The sequence below is a fragment of the Herpailurus yagouaroundi genome, unplaced genomic scaffold, assembly GCF_014898765.1.
Source record: "Herpailurus yagouaroundi ecotype Mexico unplaced genomic scaffold, PumYag 215, whole genome shotgun sequence".
Lineage (NCBI taxonomy): Eukaryota > Metazoa > Chordata > Mammalia > Carnivora > Felidae > Herpailurus > Herpailurus yagouaroundi.
In genome coordinates, this window is record NW_024412446.1 from 6538673 (window position 1) to 6560809 (window position 22137).

General features: G+C 56.1%; 1 protein-coding gene across 7 annotated transcripts in view; it reads left to right on the forward strand.

Annotated features, from left to right (window-relative positions):
• The first annotated feature begins 2387 nt into the window (after positions 1-2387).
• The window catches only part of FOXN1 (forkhead box N1), a 28310-nt gene continuing 8560 nt past the window's right edge, over positions 2388-22137 (forward strand). Inside the window, exons 1-4 of one of the 7 annotated variants that reach the window (XM_040455327.1) lie at positions 2388-2605; positions 17030-17181; positions 17538-17996; positions 20305-20418. In XM_040455327.1, coding sequence (XP_040311261.1) covers positions 17059-17181; positions 17538-17996; positions 20305-20418 — 696 coding nt within the window. In that variant the 5' untranslated portion in view covers positions 2388-2605; positions 17030-17058. Of the gene's footprint in view, positions 2606-9378; positions 9449-17029; positions 17182-17537; positions 17997-20304; positions 20419-22137 lie in introns of those variants that run through there. The other 6 variants (XM_040455330.1, XM_040455329.1, XM_040455328.1 and 3 more) reach the window with 6 other exon arrangements.

The following is a 22137-nucleotide window of genomic DNA, read 5'->3' on the forward strand; positions in this document are numbered from 1 at the left end:
CATCATTTGTAATTTTTGAAGGTTTTGCCTCTTTCCTTCTCATATTTATGTCCCTTATTTCTTTTTCTTATCTTACTGCACTCGTTAGGACCTTCAGAATAATGTTGATTCATAGCAGCCTCCAATTTACAACTTTCATGGTTCCCTGTGCCCAGACTATCCCTATGGAAACATCCATGAGTCAAAAACTAACAATTTGGGGCACCTGGGTGGCTCAGTTCAGTTAAGCATCTGACTCTTGATTTTGGCTCAGGTCATGATCTCACAGTTCGTGAGTTCAAGCCCCACATCGGGCTCTGTGCTGACGGCTGGAGCCTGCTTGGGATTCTCTCTCCCCCTCCATCTGCCCCTCCCTGCTCTCACGTGCATGCGCGCACTCTCTCTCTCTCTCAAAATAAATAAACATTTAAATAAAAAAATAATAAATAATAAATTTTTAAAAAGCATTAAGGGACCTCTGGGTGACTCAGTCAATGAAGTGTCCGGCTCTTGATTTTGGCTCAGGTCACGATCTCACGGGTTCGTGAATTTGAGCCCCATGTTGGGCTCTGCGCTGGCAGCATGAAGCCTCCTTGGGATTCTGTCTCTCTCTTTCTCTCTCTCTCTGCCCCTCCCCCACTTGCACTGTCTCTGTCTCTCTCAAAATAAACAAACTTTAAAAAATAAAAATTTAAAAAAGCATTAAAAGTAACAGTTAGCCCAGCATACATCAGATAGGAGTTAATTAACAAACACACTAGAAGGTCTTGACAGCTGTTCTTCACTACGAAACTTCACTGATGATCAGGTTAAGGGAACGGGGCTTTGATTGCCAACATGAGCCCCAGAGAAAGGTGGCTTGAGTCAGGGCCCCTGTTCTAGCCCCAGAATACAATTCCTATAGCCAAGCGGGCAAACCAACAATTTCCCACCCAGCACCACTGGGCCTGGTGAAGAGAAGGGGGGCACGCGTTTATTGAACACCTACTATACACCGGAGATTGTGCTAGGGACTTTAAACATAACCCGGAGTCCTCACAACAACTCTATGGGTAAATAATTTAACAGATGAGGAAACTGAGGCCCGAGTGGTCGGTATGGAAGAGGACACAGCTAACCGTCACTCACAGATGGGTTCGTTATCATCTGCCTCTGTACTCTCTTTTCTGAAATGATTATTCCCTACCTAGACCAGAAAGTCAGGAAACGTTTACGTGTGCTCCGCACCGGTGCCCGATGACCACCACCATCCTCCAGCCCAGGTTAACATTACCTCCCTTCTTGGAATAAGAGTAAGTGGTGAGGAGCTGCCCCCTCCGTAGTCTTAGGCCAGAAGCCAGACCCCAGGCCCCGCTGGGGAGCAGACCCACCGCTAGGTCCCTGGAGCCTTCAGCTCCAGGAAGAGATACAACCGGGTTTAGAAGCCAGGACGAGTGGGAAGAGGGTGGAGGGAAAGGATGGCCAGGAACGGGAGACAGGGGTGGGGCAAAGATGAAAAGGGAAGCAGCGAGAAGGGGGTGGGGCAGGATCCCAGGCAGAAGCAGGGAGGACTGTCAGGGAGCCGGAGATAGGCTGCAGGGCCTGGGTCCAGGTGGGAGCCGGGGGGGGGGGGGGGGACCAATTCCCAGGGCTCACGAGGCACTCCACTCTAACCAAGGGACGCCCGTCTCCACCTGCACCGACACACAGATACACAGAGCCAGACCTCTGACCCAGAGCACAGACCTGTGCACAGACCCAGATGACCTACACGCGGACAGGGACATAGGATATAGGGTGACAGACCTGCACACAGACGTGGGGGAAGACGTAGCTGCAGGGGCACACTGCCCCAGGTGACGAATGTACAGACACATGGAAAGACTCACGTGCCCACGGACACGTGGAGGGAGTCACAGACACAGAGGCATGTGGGTGCACACACCCACACACACCCACCCACACAAGGACACACCCTGAAGGTATCAGAGGGACCGGAGAGACAGACAGACGGATGGACCCCATGGACAGACAGTTCTCTGCACCTCTGTGCTTGTAACCTGGCCCTTGAGGGGTCACAACCCCTGCCCGTCCACATTAGGCCGCAGAGAACCCTGGGCCGCCACGCAGAGCTGCTCCCTGGAATCCCTTCGCAGGCGCCGTGAACATACATGTGGTGGCCCAGCTCTCCTGACACACGTGTGCGTGTCCTGACAGGCCTGTGCCCCACCCGTGAGGGCTGACATCCCCCTTCTGGGGTGCAGGTGGGGGCCACGGGACAACCCCCTCCTCCGCGGGCCACAGGCCGTGCCCGCTGGCAGAGATTGGGGGCCAGGGCTGGCCCAGGAGAAGGGAGGGGTTGGGGGGAGCCGGGGTGTGGCTGGGGCGGGCACAGGAGCCGGTACCTGTCAAACAAGAGCCAAGGAGCAAACTAGCTTCTTAGTCACCTTGCTCTTCTCCCCGTTTTGGCAGCAGCCCCTCGGGGCAAGGGGAAGCTGATATCATAATTATTGGCTCACCCAGCAGCTGCCTCCCCTCACCTGATGTCAGCACAGACCCAGGACGGCCAAGCTGACAGACTGACAGGCGGACGGAGCTCCTGGCCCCCCAGACCCGGGCCCCCACGCCGACCTGCTTCACTGAGCAGGTAAGAGGAGACCTGTCCCAAGTCAGCCGTGGAGGCCAGCAGGGCCGGGCCAGAGCATGGGGTGGGAGGTTGCCTTTTTAACGGGCCCTGGGAGAGACTGGGAGCCCCTGGGTGCTCCCCATCTTCTCACTGCAGCTCAAGGGAGACTCGGGAAGCAGGGTGAGTGCCTGGAGGCCAAGGAAGACCCCCTCGTGGTCCTCCCTCTCGTCCCTGTCCCAGGCCGTCCAACTCCAACCCTTCTTGCTGTAGGAGGGCTTTTCATTCTGGTGTTTTGTTGGATTTTGTGTGCGGCTCTGTGCTTGGAGAGGCTTTGCTTTGCCACCCCGCGCTGGGAGAAAATGAGGACTTGGCAATGCTAGAACTGGAAAACAAGAGCTGAAAGACAGGGAGGCAGATTCCCGACGTTAGTGGCTTTCTGGGGGAGAGGGGGGACCCCAGCTCTGGGAGCTGGGTGATGCCAAGGGGGTGTGTTGATCAAGAAATCGCTCAACATCTCTGGGCGGCCTGGGCTGGGGTCTAGATGCCTGGGGGCTCCGGGGAGGCCTGGGGTGCAGGAAGGGGGTGGTGCACCTGGTGGAGAAGCAGACAGGTGGCAAACAGGTGCTGTGGCCAGTTGCTGATGCTGAGCTCAAGGCAGAATCCCCTGGAGGTCTAGGAATACCTCTCTCCATCAAGACTTCTGAAATCGGGGGGCCCAGGGAGCAGACCCGGGAGAGGCAGGCAGCTCTAGGACCCCTGAAACCCAGAATTGGGAGTCCGGGAGGCAAAGGCCCTTAGGGAAACGGCTGGACCGGCAGGAAGCCCTCTCTGGCTCCCAGGGCTTCTCCCCACCCCCTCCCCGCATCAGGTAAGCTTCTGGCATTCCCCAGGGAGTCCCCCAGGTCCTCCCGAAGTGTTGTTCGAAGAAGCAAGTTAGATAAAGCATGGACTCTAACAAGTGTTTGCCTCTTCTCTCTATACCCAGAAGTGTGTGTGAGGGGGTATGTTTGTGTGCGTCCCGTGGCCAGGCACAGCTGGCCGGTGGGAAAGGACCCAGGGGAAGAGGGCACACCCCAGGGAAGTCGCTTCATCCCTCTCCCTGCCTCTATACCACACATCCCCCCTGCCCGCAGGGGTGCCCTCCTCACTTTGCTAATCCTGAGGGAGGACGTTTGGTCAGCTCCCTCGAAGTCATGAAGTCTCCACTGCCACGGAGTCCAGCTCTGCTTGACCGTGGCCTTCCCCCACTGATGAAACCCAGCTCCTCTGGGCTGAACTGGAGGGTGTGGTGGAGGGATGGCATCGCACTCCAGCCCATCCCCGCTCCCGCCCCCCGCAGGGCCTGGCTCAGGCCCTTATGCCACGTTGGTCATTCGTTGACCCCCAGGACACAGGCGGTAGGGGGGGCGTCCCCAACTGATGGTGTGAGGGGGGGGATGGGCAGCACCTCCTGTCCCGGGACCTCTCTCACGTGGAGGGCCAGGCAGGGCCACAGTCAGGCTGGGACTGGGGAAGCTCGGGATCGTCAGGGGCCACGGTGCCATGGGGAGAGGCGCTCATCCTCCCAGCTCCCCGCCCGGCCCCGCCCCATGCCGCTGCCTGTGCGGAGCTGAGCTCCCGGCTCCAGGGCCTGCTGAGGCATGCTGCCCCCCCAGGCCCGGCGCCTCACTCACCTCCCAGGGCCAGGAACCTGTTCTCCCGGGAATGCCAGGGAGTTCTCAGAGGACTTTATTTCCCAGGGGCTCGGGGAGCCCCAGAATCCTCTCAATTCTGCTCTTGGGAAGGAGGGCAGGACCCCTCCCTGCCCCCATCTTTGTCTCAATCTCACACCGAGCCCACATTGGCCCCCTACCGACAGCCTTTGCCATTCCTTGTGAGAGAGGGAGGCGGCCTGGGAAAGTTAAAGACAAGGGTAAAGCCCACGGGAGACGCGTGCCTTCTGGGAAGTTGTGGTGTGCCAGCCCCCACCCCCACCCTGGTCTCAGGGAGAGCCTTTTTCTTTAGCCCCCAAGGAGAGTCCCATCTGCCCTCTAAGAAAGCGACACCTCTTCCCATGGGCTCTGTCCGTCCTTCCCAGACAGGAAATCCGTCCTGATGTCTAACTTCCTCCTCCCAGCCGGAGTCTTCATGTATCAGCAGAATATGCCAGCACAGGGCTCACGCGGATAGCCAGAGACTGTTCCTAAGTCACGCTGAAATTTCCTGAGGCCTTGTGTACAGGAAGGGACGGAAGGAAGGCCCCCTGTCCACTGCCCCTCTAACGGTCTTTCCAGCTCCGTATTCTCATGAGGTGGGGCTGCTGGGAGCCACTTCTGCACGCCTCCCCTGATTCCCCCATAACAGAGGGATGCAAGGGACAGGGGTCCCAAAGGTATGCCCTCCCCTTTTTCCTTCCCAGTCACAGCCCGCCATCCCTGCTCGGCCTGCAGGGAGCGAGTCCAAAAAGCCGAGATCGGCTTCTGCCACAGGAGAGATTGGCATTAGACATCATGACATGTTTCAGTATCGTAACTTGAGTTTGGCTGGACTGTGTGACCACAGGAGGTGGTTTCCTGAGTGCAGAGACAACCATTGATCTGGGGTGGGTGTGGTTCGGCTGGCAACATGCCCAGGAGCAGGGAAATGACAAGATGACCTCTGGGAGAGTGCATTTCAAAGTATCAAACGTCCCTGAATAATTTTGGTCTTTCCAATTTATTGTCCCTTCCTCCACCTCTGTGCCCGCCTCCAACCTCATCCCCAAACCCATCTTCCACCACCATCTCCCCGGAATGGATCTCTCCATACACCAGAGGTCCCACTCGGAGCCCAGCACCCCCTCATCATCATCCTCACTACGTCCTTCTGTGTCCTTCACATTCTCCCAGTGTTCAGGAAAAGCCCAGAGCAATGCCACTAGAACAAAGTGGACTGGAGGGGGTCATCCCTGGAGAAGCCCTCTCTACTTCCTGATCCTATCCAGGCCTTAAAGGCTGGGTGTTGACCAAACAGTAAAAAATGAGACCAAATGCAGCAAGACAAATTGAGGTCTGATGTCCAGGTGGACCTCTCCACACTGCAGGTGGGTGGCAGGTGGAAGGGGAAGATGGAGAGACATGCCCGGAGGGCCCCAAAGGGAGGCAGTGGCAACCTTTCTTGGGGGCTGCAGGTGTAACCGATCCAATTAGGCACGACCAGGCCCAAAGCAGGGAAATGGACAGAGGCTGAGGCAAGAAGGCCTGCGGGGTTAAGAATGACTGCTGTCGTGAGCGTCCCCAGGTCTCTACCCTGCCCGTGGCTCTTGCTTAGTCAGCTCAGATGAATGGGGCCGGGGAGCGAATTAGCTGAATCGTGATCGCTCAGGGAACTTGACTTGAGAGCCAGCTGCGAGTCACAGAGAAAAGGGAACCCTTGCCTCTCACGGTTACTCTGGCAGCCCCAGGGGGTGGGCTCCCCTCGAGACGCAACAAGAGAACCCACTGGGAGGTCTGGCCTGAACCTCCACCCCATGCTCAGGGGAAGATGCATAATCAGTCAGCTTCAAGCCCTGCTCCTCTAGCCTGAAACGATTGCTTCTGACAAACTACAGCCGGCTTGGGCACCATCGCGCGCGCACACACACACACACACACACACACCCCTAGAATGGGGTGTGTCCCTAGAACTGGATCGCCCGGAGACAGTTGGAGATTCCACCTACACTTGTAAATTCCATAGCCATGTCCCAGACTATACCAGCCAAGGCATAGGATGTGCTCAAGGACACACACGGACACACACACACACACACACACACCCCACCATGCTCAGAAAACCCAATTATCAGACTCCACTTAGCAGAACCAGAGTGATCCAAGCAGAGACAGAGCAGAAGTGTCCACTGTCAGAGACATCCCCAGCTCCTTCTGGGAGGGGTTCCTGGAGCCCCCACTGAGCCCCACAGAGCATGTGGTTTTGGAGAGGAGGCTCGGCCTCTCTGGGCCTTCCCATAAGTATGCCCAATCTCTGAGGCAGGAAGGGTTTTGGAGAGAAAGTTCTTTGGGATGACCATGCCAAGCCAAGCCCAGGGGGATCTGGAGGTGCTGAGGGGAGAAAGGTGGGGGCTGGAGCCCAGGAGCTGTATGGGCTTGGGGGAATACCCCCCGGAACATGCCCCTTCTCCACATCCTTCTCCTCAGATGAGCAAGGGAATAAGTAGGCACTCAGCCAGCTTCACCCAGCCCAGGTTCCTGGAGGAAGGGTCGGTGCCCAGGTACCTACAGAGCAGAGAACGATCTCTTCCACAATCCCTTCAGTTTCCTTATCTGTCAAATAGAGAGGGACTTGGGGGGGAGGGGGAGGGGAGGGCCCCTCAGTGCTCTTTTCACTCCAGGTCAGTAAATTCAAGCACTAAGCTTACTGTCTGCCTTGTATGTGCTCTCACGTGCTCAGGTTGGCTTGGGGGGAGGGGCTGCACAGTATGTATTTGTCTGGTACTAGATCTGTATTATTAGTAGTGGTGGCAGAATTAATACCCCTAATGATAGACTGGTAATAATGAGCAGGGCTTCCGGAAATGATATGTACAGAGCACAAGAGGCCCCTGGCCCAAGGGATGGCAGGAACCTGAGCCCCGACTAGGGTGGGCAGGCAAAGAGGGGGCCACCCTCTGGATGTGAGCACTCCTTTTTTTTTTTAATTTTTTTTTTGAGACAGAGAGAGAGAGAGAGAGAGAGAGCGACAGGGGAAGGGCAAAGAGAGAGGGAGAGACAGAGGATCCAAAGCAGGCTCCCCACTGATAGCAGAGAGCCTGATGCAGGGCTTGAATCCAAGAACCGTGAGATCATGACGTGAGCCGAAGTCGGACATTTAACTGACTGAGCCATTCAGGCGCTCCTATACTTTTTTTTAAGTTTCTTTCTTTTTTGAGAGAGAAAGAGAGAGCACGTGAGCAGGGAGGGGCAGAGAAAGAGGGAGACAGAGGATCCAAAGCAGGCTCTGCACAGACAGAAGAGAGCCGCATGTGGGTGTGAGAGCTCTTGACCACCCCCATAGGGAACAAACACCCTGGGAAGGGCACATGGTTGAAGGGGAAAAGATCTCAGCCCTCCTCCCTTTCCTGAAATCCCATGGGCCCAGAATCTGAGGGGAGGACACAGGAGCACCAGAAAAGATGGTGTCAGTTCGTCTTCCTTCAGGCATTTTTATGGCCTGGTTCTCCCTCTGTCCCCAGGATAGTCAGGTGAGGTACGTAGGGCAAAGATGAGCCCATTTAATAAAGGAGGAAATGAGATTCACTTCCCCACTAGCCGATGCTGATGGCAGAGCTGGGAAAAGGACACTTCTGGGGTCCTTGATCAGAAGGATGATGGGGCTTATGAGATGATAAATGCCAGACTAGGGGATGAGGTAAAACAGGGCTCCAGTCACCCCTATTGGTCTCACAGCTCAAATCCTCAGCTGCCAATCATACCACAGCCAATCAACTCTGCAGCCAGTTATCAAAGCAGCCCACAGGGGGAGAACCACAGGTTCAGCTCAGGGACTTCCTGATGGGGGTGGGACTTCCGGACACAGGACTGTAGCGCTAATGGGTGCTCAGAGGCAAGCAATGTGGTCCCATCCCTCAGCCCATTCCTCTACCTCCCTACAGATGGCATGGCTCGAGGAAGCTTGTTGTAAGGGAAAACAAGGCCATGTTTCATCCTCTGTGAAAAATCCTCCTGTTCCTCCCATCACTCCACACCTCACCCCCACTCTTCGGTCCCTTTCACGGCTGGGCAGACTGAGGATTGGAAGGAGCTTGCTTCTCTGGGAATCAGTGTGTAAGGCCCCAGACCACTGCTCTCTTCACACTGTGCCCCAGGGGGGATTAAGCAGACAAGAAGTCCCCCCTTTCCAGGAGCCCAACTCTCTAGTCAAGCCACCAATGGTTCTGGGTCACTTTGTCTACCCACAAGTCCCTTGTCGAGCCTGTTCTCACCATCAGACCCAATCATGCTTTTAAAAACCTCTGGGGAAGGTAAGAGGCGAGGGGCATCTTCTCCCTAAATTGCCCATCTAAGGGGCTCATGGTTTTGGAACTGAGAATTTTGCTTCCCTCTTCTCCTGCTAGCCTTGGAGGGCAAGCTGACCTTGCTTCTGGGAGCAAAATCTGGAGGTGGGCTCACAGCCTCAGAGCCTGGACTCAGGAATAGGCAGGAGGAAGGAAAAGATGGTCCGTCAATGATCCCCAAGAGTAAGAGCAAAAGATCTTTGGGGGTTGGGGTATTTAGGTGAGAGGTCTCCGGAAAGGGGCATCCGAGGAGAAGGGAGACCCAGCAGAGCCAATCCCTCAGACTAGGTGGCCAGTCTTTTCTAGGAGAAAAGGGGTCCTCGGAAGTGTGTCTTAGAAGGGACTGGATGGGAGCGTGAGGGGTAGTATTTCTTATTTCCTTAAAACCAAGCACCCCTTATTTCCCATCTACCAAATGAACATCCACAGGCAGTTCAATCTGTCCCCTGTCTATTCATCCATCTGTCTGTCCATCTATCCACCTATCCAGCTTTCCATCCAGTCATTAGTCCATCCATCAATCTGTCCATCCTTTGATCTGTCCACTCTAACCATCCGTCTACCCTTCTGTCTATCCACCTGTCCATCCACCCATCCATTGTCCATCTATCCAGAAAGGTCAAGCCCCAATCGGTCTCCCCAGGGCTGCTGGGAAGGGCCTGTGGTCCTGTGGCATTTATGGGGCATGTGACCTGCCTGCCAGCCCTGGGGAGGCAGCGCCGCCCCAGCCCTCAGGCAGGGGGCTGGTCCAGGCATGTGGGAGTATTTATACCTCGATGGAGGCTGCTGGCTTGTTGCTGGGCTCAATGACTCCCCGAAGCCGTGATGGTGGCCATGGCCCAGAGCCCACTGTGAGTGCTTGGATTCAGCTTCTCTGGGGCCAGAGCTGGGTGGCAGGGGCTGGGGACGGGCTGGGGAGATGGGGAGGTGGCCAGGGATGGTGGGAAGGGAGGGGTGCAGGGCCAAGGAGAGTGGGAAAGCAGGAAACTGTCGGAGTCAGGCATCCACAGCAAGGCTGTGGAGAGGGGATGAGTCCATTGCCATTTAACAGCCTCTGGAGGTTCCCTCAGTAGATGGCAGGAAGAACAGAGCGGGAGGGCTAAGATGACATGGGAGATTAAGGTTAGATATCTGGAAGAACTTCCAGGTCAGCCCCAGACACGGAAGGAGGCTCAAGTACATTCTCAGGATGGGCCTGCCGAGTGATACTCTAGGACCAGCCTACTTCCAGAAGCAGGGGGATGGCTGAGATGGCTTTGGGTGAGCTCTGCTTTGGGGGGTGGGAATGGCTCTGCTGTGGGTGACAGCGGCTCAGACTTGAAGAAAGTCTCACAGCGGGGGACACGCTTGCTCTTGTCGCTTTGTTCTTCCCCCCTCCCCCCCCCCACCACCCCCCCCCCCACCACCCCCTCTGCCTGTAGCTGCTTCTCCAAGCACTTGAATCAGATCTGAAGGCAGGGGCAGCTGCCACTTTTCCTGAACCCGAGGCAGGGCGAAGAGCCAGAGGGGCCAGAATTTTGGCTTCAGAACCCCCAACCTTGACGGGATGAGAGGATCTAGAAATTTCTTCCTTGTTGGCACTCTCCGACTCCCGCTGTCCTGGGGTGCTCAAGCCTCAGGAGCAGGCCCCGGGCCCTCCAGTGCCAGCCCCAACTGGGTAATTACTGAGCTGCTCCAGGGGCCCCTCCCAGCAGCCGGGGCGGGAGGAGCCCCGGGTGGGGCCACAGGCGCCCTGGGCACGGCCCGCCCCTCATAAAACATGCTGCCGCAGCCAGTGACAGAAACCATTAAGGCGGAACTGCGCCATCTCCACCTGGCTCATGAAGGGCGGGTAGGAGGCTGCCCGGTGGGAGGGAGAGTGGAGAGAGCCCGGTCAGGGCCCTCGGTGTCTTCTGTGACTCAGCTGCCCACAGAGGACACAGGGACAGACCCTCCCCAGGAAACCTCCCACGTTGCCCGCCTCCCCCGCCCCACCAGCCGCTCTGGCTTCCAGGGGTGAGCGAGGAGGCTAATGTGCTCCCGAGGCTCGGCCGTGTAGCCCACTGGCTTTGAGACCTGTGTCTGAATGCTGGGGAGCAGAATCTGGTAGCCGAGGGAACTCAGGCAAGTCAGGCTGACCTCTTTGAGCCGGTTTCCTCATCTATAAAATGAGGATGATGACACTCTTCTGGGGTATAATAAGTCACCCAGCTATTCCTGATCCCCTTGAGGATCTCCTCAGGGAGGTCCCTCCCGAAGGCAGGCCAGGGGTGCCAGCCCTGCGGACGTAGTCACCTCCATAGGACCCGCCTCTGCATCTTCAGATGCAAATGGTCCCAGCCTTTCACTGTACTCATAAGGGAACAAAGGTAGGAAAGAGGATGCCACTTGCCCAAGGTCACACGACCAGCAAACAGGGTGTCCCCCAGCCCCCACCCCCAAATGGCCCCTTCTGCTGAGTCCTAAGGCACTAGGAAAAGGGTCTCAGAGGTGGGGAGATGCTTGGTAGAGGGAGCACAGGGCCCAGCTGTTTGCAGGAAGGGCACAGAGCAAGGATTCATTGATGTGCCTTGTGGGTCCTCTTGTCATGCCTTTTGGGGAATTTCTTTTTTTTACTTTGTTTTTTTAAGTTTATCTATTTTGAGAGAGAGAGAGAGAGAGAGAGAGAGAGAGAGAGAGAGTGCAAGAGCTGAGGAGAGGGCAGAGAAGAGAGACAGAATCCCAAGTAGGGGATGCCTGAGTGGCTCAGTTGGTTGAACGTCTGACTTTGGCTGAGGTTATGATCTCACGGTTCTTGGGTTCGAGCCCCGCCTCCAGCTCTGCGCTGATCGTGTGGAGCCTGCTTGGGATTCTTTTTTTTTTTTCTTTTTTTAGTGTTTATTTTTGAGAGAGAGAGAGAGAAAGAGACAGAGTGCAAGCGGGGGGAGGGGCAGGGAGAGAGGGAGACACAGAATCCGAAGCAGGCTCCAGGCTCACAAACCTTGAGATCATGACCTGAACCAAGAGCAAGATCAAGAGTCAGACGCTTAACCACTTAACCGACCGAACCATCCAGGCACCCCCCTCCTGGGGAATTTCTTACCATCATGCTCCTTACTCAAGTTAGGGACAAGGACTCTGCTCTGACTTCCCTTTGACTCCAGGGAAGATCAAGTCTACTTCTTCCATCCCCACCCGTGCCCTCCTACTCTCCAAGGGTGATGGACAGAGGAGAGGTAGTTCAAAGAGCAGAGGGTAGACAGAATTGCCCAGATACTGAAATGGTCTTCGGCTAATGTTTTGCCAGGGTTGCACCTCAGGAGTGTGTGTGTGTTTGGGGGTGTGGTTGGGGCTCTGGAGGCCTGAGAATCAGATGTGATTTTCAGCTTTTAGCTATGTGGCACTGGGCAGGACATTTCCCCTCTCTGGGCCTCAATTCTCTCCTCTGAAAAATGGGGTTAATGACCTTGCTCCCCTACTGGGGGTGTGCTGATCAATGTTCACCAACCAGCTCTCAAAAAAAAAAAGAGAGAAGGCTCTGATTTGTAGCGTTTGCTGGTTTCCATGGGTAAATACTTACACGATGGCCAATTTGGGCTCATTGGACTGAACCAGGAGTTGGAAAGAAGTGGGTACAGATGACCCTTGCAAACCCATAGCAGGTGTCGCCAGCACACCTAACTGCCTGTTAGCCTCTAGGGCAACAGGTGAATGAAATGAGATAACAGATACAGATACAAGTGCTTGGTAAGCCGCAGAGTGCTTTATAGATATAGAGTTGTGAGAATGCTCGTCCACACAGTCGAAGGGAGCTCAGGGCACAGTCCACCATTGAGAGTCCAGGCCTGGCTCCAGTCCGGGAAGGGGGCAAGCTGTGGGGTGGGAGAGCCTACCCTAAGTGAGAGGGTCATGGGAGGGGAGCTCCTGGGATCTAGGAAAGGAGGAGAGAAGACTGGACTTCCCACACTGATTTTCTGATATTTGCAAATACACATCCCATCATGCTTCTTGGAACAGAAGCAGATAGGACAGAGGTTAGACTTCAGTGAAAAATTGCCTCTGGGGATGCCTGGATGGCTCAGTCAGTTAAGCGTCCCACTTCAGCTCAGGTCATGATCTCATGGTTCATGGGTTCGAGCCCCGTGTCAGGCTCTGTGCTGACAGCTCTGAGCCTGGAGCATGCTTTGGATTCTGTCTCTGTCTCTCTCTCTCTCTCTCTCCCTGCCCCTCTCCACTTACATCTCTCTTTCTCAAAAAAATGAATAAACATTAAAAAAAAAAAAATTCCCTCTGAATGCACTTGCAAGCCTCAGGACACCGGAGCCATTAGCAAAGCCTCCTGAGGGATCCAAAGCAATAGAGTAACGCCCCTGCCTCCCACCTGACCTGGGAGTTTCTACAGGCACTAGCTCTACCACAGGGGAAGAGCTGGAATGATCTCTGAGGCCGGAGAATCAAGCGGAGGGAAGTTTCGCCTCTGCCAATGCAGGAGGATGAAGTCATGGAGACCGAGGTGGGAGGCAGGAAAGAGGAGTTCCCTCTGTTCTCCTTCCCCCACCCCACCCCCAGCTCATGCTTTAAATTAACTCTGTCCCACTGCTAATTATTAATAATAGCTATTCTTTATTGAGCATGTACTATGCATTAAGCGATTTACAAGCAATATTTCATCTAATGCTCCAGAGAGGTACGTATTATTAGCCCTCTTTTACAGATGAGGAAACTGAGGCCCAAGGAAGGAGGTTAAGCAACTGGCTCAACCAAAGTCCCACAGTTACTGGACTCAAACCCCATCCTGACTCTAGAGCTTCTGAACCAGATCGTCCAACTTCAGGGGCAATGCTGGCTACCCCAGGGAGGGGTCAGGGACCAAGGCAGCTTCATCCCTCTCCCCACAACGAGCTCTTCCCTGTGCTAGACAAGAGCGTCCCATATACACCCATCAGAGCCCCACTGCTCAGCCCCTGAGGCAGGAGGGCCCTTTTGGTTTTTTTGGGTTTTTGTTGTTGTTGTTGTTGTTGTTGTTTGTTTTGTTTTTTGTTTTTTTGTTTTTTGTGGTTTTTTTTTTTAATATATGAAATTTATTGTCAAATTGGTTTCCATACAACACCCAGTGCTCATCCCAAAATGTGCCAGGAGGGCCCTTTTGAATGCAGTTGGTAGAGGCTGTGTGGTCTTAGGCAAGTCACCTAACCTCTTCTCTGGGCCTCATTTCCTTATTCGTAAAACAGAGCTTGGGCTGAGACAACCAAGGGGGTGCCACTGAATCGGGAGTCGTCACTTATAAAACCAACCCAGAGGAAGCCCCACACCGAGGACCATTTGAGGGCTTCTGCATCCTCCGCGCAAATAGAGGGGTGGGCCTCTAGCTCTGTACTCGCTCCTTAGTTTTAATCCTGTCCCTGGGGGCCTGGAGGTGGAGGGTGAGGGGTGGGGTGGGGTGGGGAGGTATAAAAGTCATGGCTGTAAACTAAAGCATTCAGTCAGGGCGTCTGAGATGCAGGAAGTCAGACAGGGCTACAGATAATGTCTGGGGACATAGAGGCTTGTATAAGGATGGGGGTGAGGCAGCTGTGGCCGCAGGGCTCCTCCTGGGAAGGCCGGACCCTCAGCAGGAGGCGCGGCCCAGGCTGTGGCTCCGAGAGGCCTCCTCAGGTTCATGTCTCAGAAGAGCAAGGGCAGCCGCCAACTGGGGCTCATTAGCCCATGTCCCCAAGCCTGCCAGGCCTAAATTTGAGACCATCGGGAAGCTAGGGTCTGGGGTCAGAGGCCACAGCCACATCTGACATAGGTCCTTGAGCATGTTCTATGTGCCGGGCATCTTACGCGCATCGTCTCTCTTAAGCTTCATGATAGCAACCCTGTGAGGTAGGTCCTCGTGCTCCATTTATCAGAGGAGCAAGATGCAAAGAGTTACACAGGTACACAACTGGGGCTCAAACTCAGGCCAGACAGACCAAATCTACCCCCCTTGCTGTCGTAACCATGCACAATTCTGCCTCTGGAGAAGGGGGTGACCACCACCGGTTACAAGCCTGAGACCTGGGGGGGGGGGGGGGGGGGGGGCCGGGAGAGGCAGGGAGAGCCCGGGGGCCTTGCCTCTGGAGGTGCTGGAGAACAGCTTGGGAAAGCGGCTCTGGGCCAGATCCAGGCGTGGCAGGCAGGCCCCAGCTGTCCCAGAGCTATCCGGGGAGCAGCGGCCAGGCCTGCGGTCATGCGGAGCCAGAGATGGGCTGCCCGGCACCTTGGGCCCCATGCCTGCTCCCCTGTGGTGTCCAGTTACGGCCAGCTCGGCGCTTCCCTGGTCACGCCACATTTAGCATTGCCGAGTGAGAGGGTGCCGGGACACGGAGAAGGGGCGGCAGAGACTCTTGAAGGGGAGGGAGAGCCTCCCACCAGGCCCCCACCTGGACCCCAGCTAGTAGCCTCCTCTGTCACTGATCCCGAGGGACTTGGGGCAAGTGCCCTCCATTCCTAATCCCCATTACCCCCAATCAAAGAGAGGAGGTAGTTTATTCCCCAAAGGTGTGCCAACCCTAGGCTGGGCACCATGGGGCCACCAGGGCCATCCCTCCCTCCCAGAGCTCCCAGGAGATCATGGCCTGGGATATGAAGTTATCCTGATCTGCCTGGTAGAGGTCTTGGACGGGAGGGGTAAGTGTAAACCTCACACGTTTCTTGTTGTTTGGCCCACACCCACTCTGACCCCCCACCAAATGATGAAATAGTAAGAGTACAGCCTCCAGAGTCTAACAGATCTGGGTTCAAATCCTTAATTTTTTGTAATTTTATTTTTGAGAGAGAGAGAAAGCAGGGGAGGGGCAGAGAGAGAGAGAGAGAGGGAGACACAGAATCTGAAGCAGGCTCCAGGCTCTGGGCTGTCAGCACAGAGCCGGACACGGGACTCGAATTCATGGACCGCAAATCATGACTTGAGCCGAAGTCGGACGCTCAACCGACTGAGCCACCCAGGCGCCCCTGGGTTTGAATCCTTACTCTATTAAGGATTAGCTATGTGATTTGGGCAAGTCAGGTAACCCTTCTGCGCCTCAGTTTCCGTATCTGTAGAGCGAGGGTAATGATGTACCTTCCTGACAAGTTTGTTCTGAGAAACCAGTGAGAAAATTCTCCAAACTGTTTACACAGCAGCCAGCCCAGAGCAGGTCCTCAGCAAATGGCAGCCTTTATCGGAGACTACTTGGCAAAGAGGAGGACATTCAAAAAGAAATGCCCTTTGCAGGTGGTGGGGAAGGAAAGCAAAGAGCTGAGGATGATAATAGTAAGGCCGTACTGATAATGATATTAATAACGAGAGCTGGCATCTACTGAGCACTTACAATATGGTAGGCACTGTGTTAAATTCTTCCTATGCATGATTTCATTTACTACAGCATCTCCATGAGGGAGGCCCTACCTCCCTCCGTGTTTTGTAAATGATGGGGTTCAAGCTCAGAGAGCTTCCCTGACACAGCGAGCAAGGAAAGGCTTGGAGCTGAGTCCTCTCAAACTCTTGGGCTGTGCCGGGGACAAAGTGCTATAATTCTAGAAGGTCTGAGCAGAAAGGGCCCTCCGCGATCATCCAGTACAAGCCCCTAGTTTTTCAAATGGTGAAACCAAAGCTCAGAAAGGGCGGTGGCCTGGGGCACCTGGCTGGCTCGGTCTGCAGAGAATGTGACTCTTGATCTCAGAGCTGTGAGTTCGAGCCCCACGCTGGGCGTAGAGATTATTTAAAAATAAAATATTTTAAAAGGGGGGGAGGGGCAGTAGCCTGCACAAGGTCACAGGCACGAGATGCAGTTTGGAGGAGGTAGGAGAAAACAGCACTGGCCCGTCACTGCACATTGGGCCAGTGGCTACAGCCCGGCGTCATGCCAGGCTCACAGGGCCACCAGGCAACCGGGTCACCTCAAGTCCCCGGTGGCACTTGACACTTTCAGGGTCATGCCAGCCCCTGAAATGGCACCACAGGCCCAGCCTCTACTGAGGGCTGGGTCACCTGCAGCGTGAGGGTCACTCCCACCCTCCGCCTGGGCTTGACCCACTCTCCCCAGCTCCCCTTCTCTCAGGACCACCTGCTTGCTCAGCCACTGAGCAGAGACTGCTTGTCACGGTCACCTAGCCCAGTCCCGCGCTGGGGAGACAGGGGCCGGAGGCAGGGTCTCCATCTGCCACTGAGCCCCCGAGCAGCCAACTCTCCTTCCTGGGACTGTGGGGGTGGGGGGTTTCCTGCCTGGTGTGTTTTGTTCCGTCTCCACCAGTCTTCTCTCTGTGCTTTCTTCCTCTGCCTCTCGTTTATCTGCTTCTTTCTGTCTCTGATGTTCTCTCACTTTGTCTGTTTATCCGCCTGTCTATCTGTCTGTGTCTCACCGGATGTCTGGTGGGAGTCAGGGTCCCAGCCCAGGGAGGGGGTGGGTGGGGAGGTGGTGAACTTGGGGTCGGTCACCGCAGGACCCTGGTCCTCACTCTCATCACAGCCGGCTTTCTTCGAGGCCAGGACCGGGTGATGGTGTCGCTACTCCCGCCGCAGTCTGACGCCACGCTGCCCGGCCCTGCCAGACTGGAGGGCGAGCCCCAGGGGGACCTCATGCAGGCGCCGGGCCTTCCAGGCTCTCCTGCCCCACAGAACGTGAGTATCTGGCACCTAGGCCCCACCCCCAGAGCCCTCCCAGGGTCTGCCTTGTCCCTTCCACCAGCGAACGAGTACCCAGTGACTCCAAGATCCAGAAGTGTTCGATAGAGGCCTCTGGTTCTCCCTTCCATCTGGGGCTTTCCCGGGGCAAGGCTGTATATATCCATCTGACTCAGGGCACCTCAGATCTAAGAGCAGCGTGCCCTCACAGACGAGGGCTTCCAAAAGCAGGCTATGTCTCCTCCATCGTTTGGGAGCCCCCGGAGCTCAGCCACAGACCCCTTTACCCTAGCACAGGGCAGGGTCCTGGTCCAGCATCCACTCACAGGCTCTCTACCCTCTGTCCACCCCAGAAGCTTGCCGGCTTCAGCTGCTCATCATTTGTGCCCGACGGCCCCCCAGAGAGGGCATCCTCACTGCCTCCACAGAGTCCCAGTGTCGCGTCACCTGGCCCTGAGCAAGTCCACTGCCCAGCCGGCCCTGGCCCGGGCCCCTTCCGGCTCTCACCCTCAGATAAGTTCCCCAGCTTCGGCTTTGAGGAGGGCCCAGCAAGCAGCCCTGGGCGCTTCCTCAAGGGCGGCCATGGGCCTTTCCACCCATACAAGCGGCATTTCCATGAAGACGTCTTCCCTGAGGCCCAGACCGCCCTGGCCCTCGATGGACACTCCTTTAAGACCCCGGGGGCACTGGAGACCTTCGAGGAGATCCCCGTGGATGTGGGGGAGGCTGAGGCCTTCCTGCCTGGCTTCTCGGCAGAGGCCTGGTGCAACGGACTCCCCTACCCCAGCCAGGAGCACAGCCCCCAAGTCCTGGTGAGTACCAGTGGCCGCTGGGCATCCCACCTACTCCTGTCCTAGTTCCCAGAAGCCCTGAGATCAAACTCCGCCTTCCCTTTCCAGACTTTTCCACTCAGGGTCAGTTTATGCCAGGGAAGCGGCAAGTTCAGAAAGTTGGGGTCTCGGCTTCATTCTGGCCTCCAGGTCAGCTGGGGAGGGGATGCTGACCTGGCCTGGCATGGAGAGGGCAAGGTGGGGGAGATCAGGCTAAGGAAGCTGGCAGCTTCCCAGAGGCTCCTGAGTCAGGATTCCAGTGTGTGACTTCTCTGTTTGCCTAAGTGTCAAGAATCCTCAGCCAGACCTACCCGCCCATATGCAAATGTGAGAAGGAAAACACATTCCAGACGTCAAGAGAAAGGGTTTGGGGATAAGCCACGGAGCACAATGTTCTCCTCTCTAGCATCAGCATAGAGTCTTGAGAGAGGGCTTAAGTCTTCTCAAAGGACTTTCCAGGCCCCATTCTTTGCCCACAATGGGGCCTGGGTATATTCATAGAAATACCTTGAAAGCACCTTGGAAGGTCAACCAACATATCCCTTTCACTGCCATACCCACAAGCTGTATGATCTTGGGCTAGTTACTTAACCTCTCTGGTCCTCATCTGAAAAGTATGGTTACGAGGACCTGCCTTATAGGCTTGTTGCCTTGGGCAGAGGAAAGCTAAAGGGAGGTTTGGAGATCCCTGAGATAGTGAGCACTGAGTGGCCTCAGCCTGGGTTGAGCTTTCTCCAGATGCCCACCAGCTCTCCTCACCTCTTGCTTTCTAACAGGCTCCCATTCCATCCCCAAGCCACCCCCAACAAAGCCTGATTCCTAGACTTGGAAGATAGAGAAGGGCTTGGGTACCTACCAGCTGTGGCCAAGTCAAGAGCCTTGGTTCTGGGGCCCTTTGATGGCTTTTCCTCAGGCCCATTGAACACGACAGCAACTCGTGGTGAGGACACCATCATGTTAGCTTCTGCCTCCCAAATGTCCACTCAATGCCAGCCCCTGTTTGCTGTGCCAGATCTTTTCTTTCAAGTGGTCCATTTAATCCTCCCAACAACCCTCTAAAGACTCCTCACTACCCTCGTTTTGTAGGTGAAGAAACTGAGGTTCCATAGAGGCCAAGTGACTTGCCCAAGGTGTCCCTTGGCCTGTGAGGCTGAGATTTGAGGCCACTCCCTTACTCCCTGCACAGTGGAGAGGAGCTCAGGCCCAGAGAACCAGCTAGCTGGTCGATTCACTGGGTGACCTTGGACACATCACTTCCCCTCAGTGGGCTCAGCCCCATCATCTTCCAAATGAGGAGGTTGGACATAGTGCTCTTGGCCCTTCCAGGCCTGAGATTCTATGATTATGGCTATCTCTGCATCAGCAACCCCAGGGCACATCCAGAAAGAGCTAACCGTTGAATTTGACCCTCTGGGCCCAGATGCTGGCTCCCAAGGCCCCTGATAACCCAGGAAGAGTGGTCCACCTCCTCCTGGCCTGGTTCGCCTTCCAGGACTAGCTGTGCACGCTTTCTGGCCCTACTCAGGGTAGAGATTGTGCTAGACTCTGGGGGCTCCCTGTGGAGCTCACAACCCCTGGGAAGCCAGAGTCTGGCCACCACCACTGGCAGCAGCTCAAGACAGGTTCCCTGTGCCGGGGTTGAAAGTGTGCCATGGGGCTCAAGCAGACCAGCTGCTTTGAGTTGAGGGTGGCCAGAAGATAGAGCGGAGAGGACTCACTAGCCCCCTCCAAAGAGCCTGCTGGAGCTCCCTTAGGCTTTGCCGAGGAGGAAGTACAGAGCTTGGGGTCATGAGCCGGACCAACCTGTCTGGCCACTTCCTGTGCTCCCCTAAATATGGCTCTGCGATGGGAATCCTAGAGCAGTGGCCTTTTCCAGATGTCCTTCACAGACCCGCTCTGAGAGGCTAGCAGCTCGGAACGCAAGCAGGCCCCAAACCAGGCTTGATGAGTGGACTCATACACTGTATCCTTGTGCCATTCCAGGGAGGTCTCTGACCCTACCCACCCTCACTGTGACCCAACTCCTCTGGACAGCCCAGCCTCTGCCTCTTACCTGAAGTGAGGTGGGGTGTGGGGGGTGGCGAGTGCTGTCGACTCCGGCCCCAGCTCCACCACTAACTTGCTGAGCTCCCTCAGGAAAACCCCTGACCTTCTCTGTCCTCTCTTTGTTCTCTAGGAATAAGCTTTGGGGGAGGCAGAGTAGAGGCTGCATTTGTGTTAAGTTTCAAGCCACAGAAGAGCGGGAGGAAGAAAACTAAGGCCCAGCCTGGTCATCTGTTTTTTCTTCCAGCAGGGATCAGAAGTCAAGGTCAAGCCCTCAGCTTTGGAGACTGGTCCTGGGATGTACTGTTACCAGCCCCCCTTGCAGCACATGTACTGTCCCTCCCAGCCCCCCTTCCACCAGGTGGGTCAGGGACACGTGGGCATGCTTCCCTGGGGCCTCAGGATATTATGTGGTGTGAGGTGGGCAGGCGTGTGTTGTGGGTGTGCACACCTGGATGGGCAGGTGGAGGCAGCAGGACCCTGGACCTCGGGCCAGGCCACCGGGGCTGGGGGGACAGGGGTTCATGGGGAAAGAAGGAAGCCATTGACCTTCTCTAGGAGTAGGTGGGGTTCCTCTGAGAGTCTCTGAAAAGCGAACGGGGCCTATCGTGGGACAGGGCCCAGATGTGAACCAAAAGGGGAGGGAGGAGGAGGGCCAAAGACAGGGGCAGAGAGAAAAGGGTTATGTGGGGTGACACACAAGACGGACCAGAAAGAAAACAACGGGCTCCCGTCTGGGTCAGCCACTGTCTCGCTATGTAACCTTGGCTCCAAACTTCCCTTTCACCTCAATAGGGTGGGACCGGGTATGGAGTTAGGCAGCCTTCCCACCTGGAGGGCTCCAAGACCCCCTCATCTTTGGTCCTTCCCCCCCTTCCCCACCCCACTGCCCAGCCTCCTCGATTTGGACCTGTATAGGATGCCAAGTACTTGTCCCACATTGGCATGGGATGCAGGCTTTTAAAAAGAGGCAGAAAAGAGCCCCAGAGCAGCCAGGCAGCTCCCAGGAGTCGCTGGGCAAGACGGAGCAAGTGACTGCCCAGCTCCCCAGCTCCATCCACCTGCAGCCTGGCACTGAGACAGGCCCTGCCTGTGGAGCAGGTTCTACTCCCAGCTCTTTGGCTTTGGCCCTGATCTTGGCCAAGCCAGGGAGGCAGGCACGTGGGGAGGAGTGGGGAGGTGGTCAGACTGCTTGCTTTGTGGGGGGAAAGAAAGAGACGGAGGGAAGCCGAGGGAGCACATGAGGGGTCACCCTCGCTGCCATGAGGAGCCTAGCTGGAGAGGCTAAAGCCATCCTGAGGCTCAAGGTCTGGCCCCGGGTAGGGGGTGTCCCTGAGGCAGCCTAGACCATCAAGGACTGAGCCACAGCATGGTTCAGGGGCTGCCAGACCTTAAATGGCCTCACCATGCCCAGCCTTGCTTTGATGCTTTCTGCATTCCGCACCCCCCTCCAACAAGATGGCCGCACCCAGGCCTTTATGGAGCCTGCACAGAGGGTGACTCAGGCACTAAGTGTCTCTCGGGTGACCTGGAAAGAGCACTTCAGCCTGGAGCAGATGGGGGAGTCAGAGTCTCCCACCCCCATGGCCCCCATAAAACGCCACCCCTGGCACCGCAGCCACTCCCTTTGCCGTAAAACCACCTCCTACCCCCACCGGCCCACCACCATGACCTGCCCTTTCAAAGAGCCACTGAAACTCATAAAAGGTGGCAGTGCCCAGCAAACGAACGCCCAGGCTGGACACCCTGCTTCCGGCCCAGCCGTTCCGGGAAATTCCAGGGGAGGCCTGGAGGCCGTCACACTCTCTAGCCCCACCAGGCTGCTCTCCCATCACCATGGCAACCAGAGCACCTAGATGGCAGGAGAGGAAGGAAGCCAGGAGTGGGGGGGGGAAGCTTTGAGGGCTCTGAGACCCCGAATTTGGGAACGTGGATCACCTCAGAGCCCCTCAGATGTCCACACCCTTGGCCAGCCCCCTCAGATTGTTCTGCTATTGGAGCCCATGACCAGGGAGAGAAGAGTCTGGCTTCAGCTCCCTCTCTGGATGTATATGAATGGGGCGGGGAGGGGATCACCCCC